General features: G+C 41.3%; 1 protein-coding gene across 2 annotated transcripts in view; it reads left to right on the plus strand.

Moving 5' to 3' along the window:
• GPR149 (G protein-coupled receptor 149) overlaps positions 1-4603 on the plus strand; it is a 28214-nt gene extending 23611 nt beyond the window's left edge. The window contains exons 4-5 of one of the 2 annotated variants that reach the window (XM_083849548.1): positions 1243-1341; positions 1478-1704. In XM_083849548.1, coding sequence (XP_083705674.1) covers positions 1243-1341; positions 1478-1561 — 183 coding nt within the window. In that variant the 3' untranslated portion in view covers positions 1562-1704. Of the gene's footprint in view, positions 1-1242 lie in introns of both variants that reach the window. The other variant, XM_083849547.1, reaches the window with a different exon arrangement.
• The last annotated feature ends 633 nt before the right edge of the window (positions 4604-5236 follow it).

The following is a 5236-nucleotide window of genomic DNA, read 5'->3' on the forward strand; positions in this document are numbered from 1 at the left end:
GGTTCTCCAGAACCTGTGTACGGTGTTTGGTAGCTTTGTGTCTCCTGCTGCCATCGACTTCGCTCTCTCCAACATGAGTCGCTGAATGGACGACCTCCACAGTTAAAAATGTGAGCCCTAGCGGCATGAGGAAAAGGGTCAGGGTCTGTCCTGCAGCACGTAGCAACTCACCACTGAGTAAGCTACCAGAGACCATGTAGGAGCAAACCGTTTCCTCTGTTCTCCGTGCAAGCATTCCCAGTGATTTCTCTGCGTAATGCCTTTATTTGTTTACAGCCTCTGAAACACTACTTTCATTGCACCCGCTAAAAATCATTACTTTGAGCATGACTTTTAGTGCTCCAGAGCTGCAACTGAATTTACTCTCTATCCCTCCAAGTCTGTGAAAATTTCTCTTCTGATAAATTCAGCTTTGTACTAGAGAGAAATCCATATTGGTGTCTAGAGCCAGTGTGAAATGTGGCTGGCAGCAAGAGTCTGGATTGGCCCTCTGGCCGTCTCAGTAGGGACTTTGTAAATCCTTATTATAGATTTCCTACTGTTACTTATTTCCACCTTAAAAATAAACAAAAATGAGCAAAAATTTCCTTGAATAGTATCTGTCAAGCTGATTTGGAAATTTTAGCCTAGTCTGTCTTTAGGCAGGTAATTTAGTTAAGATTAATTAAAACAGAGCACCTAAGGGAGACAGATGCTCTCAGTACGGGGCCCAGTTTTTGAACAGTTCTCTGGTGTCACTTCTCTCCCTTTGGTCACCGTATGAGAAGCTGCAGGAGATCAGTACCTCGGTCTGAATTAAGCAGAAATTAAGTGAAAACACTTTCAGAGATGCCTGTTAATACTAGCTAGAGAGGTGCCTGCTGACGGTCGTTGTCTCATTGTGCACTGGCTGCCAGGAAATGTTACGTGTGTAGACTGCTACCGTGAAGAGTCTATGTCCATAAGCTGTAGCTGAGTCACAGTAACTTGGGACTTTATTTCTGATACTTCTTATCTATGACTCTATACTCAAATATAGTGTGTATATTAGTGTAAAGTATACTCTATTTTAGTGTACTTTTTATAGTAAAGTACATAGCAGTAACATTTTATATTCTTTAAAAACTCATAATGAATACCAGGTTTCTAAAATAATGCAAGGAAAATTCTAATAATTTAATAAGCTAAGCATGATTGATTATTTATAATAGATTCTAACTTCAAAAATTAGCATTAGATAATGGTCATTCTTTCTCTTTTCAGCGATCAGGTGGGGCCTTAGCTATTCCCCTGTGTGCATTTCAAGGAACTGTGTCTCTTCAAGCACCCACAGGAAAAACTCTCTCTTTATCTACGTACGAGGTAAGCACTGAAGGACAAAAAATAACACCCACGTCAAAGAAAATTGAAGTTTATCGATCTAAAAGTGTTGGTCACGAGCCAAACCCAGAAGAGTCTCCTAATACATTTGCTGACACGAGTGTTAAAATTCATTTAGAAGTTCTTGAAATCTGTGACAATGAAGAGGCCCTGGATACTGTGTCAATCATCAGTAACATCAGCCAGTCGTCCACACAGGTGAGGTCTCCATCCTTACGTTATTCACGGAAAGAAAACAGATTCGTCTCATGTGATTTAGGGGAAACTGCTTCCTACTCTCTCTTCATACCATCAAACAATCCTGACAGCGATATTAACATAACAATTCCAGACACGGTCGAAGCTCATCGGCAGAACAGTAAAAAGCAACATATGGAAAGAGGTGGCTATCAGGAAGAAATACAAATGTTGAACAAAGCATACAGAAAACGGGAAGAAGATGACAACAACAATTAAAAGACTTTCACCCTAAACATTTAAACTGATTTGACAGATGTTGCTCCTCTTGACTCAAGCTACCCTAGCAAATACAATGCCAACTGTTTTTTCCTAGCACATAAATTAATTTTATTTGGGTAGACTCTTAAATAGTTTAAAACATTTAAAAATATACACATAGCAAAGCAAATACTTAAATGCTTTACAGCTTTGCATAGTGAATTTCAAGTTATTTATATATCTATTTATTTGAGGAACACTTGTCTCTAAAAGAAATCCTAAATAAAATCTAAAAACCAGCCTTGTTTGCTTGGCACTGTGTGGTCTGTCTGTGGGAACCTGCAGAAAATGAGGGAACAACTTCATAGGGGTGAAGTTTGAACAGGTTTGAATGACTGTTGCAATGCTGCTCATACTGACGTACCAGACTTGAATCATTTACCTGAAAATATGTAGCACAAGCCTAAGACTAACTCATTTATTTGCCTAAGCAAAGGACTAAAAGTTATCTAGATGGTTTAATTTTCTATTGCTCTGTACATGATTGATATGTAATACCTATGTAAGTGGCCAGTGTATGGACCTTTGGATACAAGTGGCTGAAATGTAAGCGTGCACATTTTGTAAGTCCAACATTGTGAAACGTAAGTGTTCTCATTGCTTGACATTTCTGTTTGCAAGTGCATCAAATGTTCATTAATTTTCTGTCAGTTACTCTAAAGTGTGCCCTTTTCTGCCTCCATGATCTCTTAACGAGTTAAGAAGTTTCTCAACCTTGCAGAATTTGCTCTCCATCCAGATAAGGCAGCATTTAAAGTGTTTGAAGAGCTGTAGCATCAACATTAATTTCAGTAATTTTTCATGTTTAAAGACTAGAGCCATCCCCAAGCAAGGAACAGATTTGCAATGTTGTTTTCTTCCTCAGCTAGTACTTTCAGCAACACAGCCGTGAGAGCGGGTGTCACTTGCTGATAGCTGCAGGAGTCCCTGCGGCCCGCAAGGAACACTAGCCCCTTTTCTGCCCCTATATATTCTGGCAGCAGTCCTGCCATCAGACCTCTCTGGGTGGACCCTCACGCTTTAGGGCTGAGTCAGGAGCTGGGGGTTACAACTGGTTTGTGACTCCTTAGGAGAGGGGGACAAAGCTATTCAGGGAGGACAGACTTAAGAGACCTGACAGATGCTGACCTCGAGAGTGAGGCTGATTACTTAGATCAGGTTCCTGCCCTGTAGCACCCTCTGGAGGAGCCCGTCCCTCTACTGTCTTACGGGGAACCTAGAACTAAGTCTGAAATCAACCTAAAACCCGTGAATACTCTGTTTTGTGTCAAATTTAGAGAAGCCAAGGCTGAAACAGTGAATGGAGTCCTTAAGGCTTACATGAAATACACTGCAAAGGCTTGAAATGCTAGTGCTTTTTGACTGGGAGCTCTTTTTTTCTGAGGGTTTGTCATCATCGGTGCTGCGATCGAGATGGATCACTCTGTGCAAGGTGTGGTTTTCATGTGCTGCCTTTCCAAGGTGGAAATAAGGATTCTTGTAAGATTGCCTCAAGACTCTCAGTACCACTAAGATGCTATGTTATATTTCAGATTTAACAAGAAACTACAGTAGAAGGAACAAACAATAAGTCTGTTGAATAAGTTACATTCGTAGGCATAGAGAAGAGGGACCAAATATATTGCTTTGCTTTGTGTTTGCAGCAGGAACGCAGAAAGTTGCCTTATAGCAACAGACGTGCTCACTCCAGAAAAAGGTAGCAAGGTTGCGATGGAGGATGCAGCCCATCACACCTTCTGTTTGGTCAGATATTCTGACGGATGCATTTAGAAGGGGTTAGGACTAGGAGGTGTTGAAATTCTGCATAACTGTGACCTTGAGCTTGATCTAATTGTAGAATGTTGTCTTGCTGCTGTAATGAAAAGGAACTTTTCTTTAATGAATCTGTAAATTTGATCATGTACAAATGTCTGATTGTTTTATATTTTACTTTAAAGTGACTAACATCATTAAACATTTTAACCTGTCTGAAAACGCAAATTGTAATTATTCAGTAGATAAGAGCTCCTTGCACAAAGCAGCAAACGCTGTGTGAGAACACTTGCTCCTGGGTTGTGTATTCAGTATGTGTCAATGTGTCTTTATCATTTTATGAAGTGCATTTGGACCTAATTTTTAAAGCACTTCTTTTCTAATAGTTTTTAAAGAAAAACAAACAAACAAACAAACAAACAAAAAAACAACCCAACGTCCTCTTCTGTTGTTTATCCCCTGTATGACCTTTTAATGTATTTCACTGACAGCTTGACATTTGAGGGCAAAGTGTTCGTCAATGACTGTTTGAAGGTGACTTGAAAGAGACCTCATCTCTGCTCAGACACCATAGCAACTGGCTGAGCAAAAATCCCTTGGAAAATGTGACCTGCATCAGCCCCTGGGCTTCCCCTGCTCTTAGTACTTGGGCTTTTGAATAATGCAAAGGGTAGAGAACAAGAAAGGGCAAAAGACTTTCGGAGGTAATCTTTGGTAAGCAGTATATCCAGTGGGCTGGGGTTTCCTTTCAGTGGTGCTCGTGTACACTGAGAATAGCATTAAGTTAACAGAGTTACAAGAAAACTAAATCTGTAAGAAGCAGGACCAGGCTCCAAATCCCAAAAGCCCCAAAGGATTGTGCTTCTTGAAATAAAAGCTATAGCCTGGCACTGAAATGTAAATTTCCTATTCTAATCTTGATAGAAAATACATCTGACAACATCAAACTGTTTCAAAATGCAGTAATTTCATAAAAAATAAATGTTACTTATATATTATTTTACCTTTATAGGTTTAGGGTTGATACATAGATTCTGGAACACGATTTCACCTCCTGGTATGTATCACTATAATGACTTCCAAGATGAACCTTTGAGTGTTATGTTCCTCTCCCGTAATGAATTTTGCAGATTTAGGTGTTTCAGAACAGAATAAATTCTGCTTTTATAGACTCAGGCAGCAGCTCCTATTTGAATTACAGTACCTGTACGTGTATATGCCTGTATGTTGCACTCTTCTGTTTGTTTTGCAGGAAAAGCTCATGTTAACGACCTCCCATCCTTACACACAGCCTTTCCCCACAGAGACAGCCGTACCGACGGCGGCAGTGCCTCGCGGGGTCACAGCTGTGGCGTGGGCTCCTCTCTGGCTGGGCCTCACCCCAGGGCGTGCCCGACAACTTTCACGTTCCCTCATCGGGAGTTTGACTTCAGGGAGGCCCTTCAGATCACCGAGGGGAGGGCACAGAGCTCTCCTCGCGCTGCTGCACCTTGGTGCGCGGGCCCGTTACCGCGCGGTGACGGCCTGCTGCTGGAGGGGTGACGTGAGTGCGAGGGGTGGGTAAAAGGCCTCGGGAAGGCTCGATAATCTGTGAGACACCAAGATTATTGCAAGAAATATAACTTGT

This window comes from Anser anser, assembly GCF_964211835.1.
Source record: "Anser anser genome assembly, chromosome: 9".
Classification (NCBI taxonomy): Eukaryota; Metazoa; Chordata; class Aves; order Anseriformes; family Anatidae; genus Anser; species Anser anser.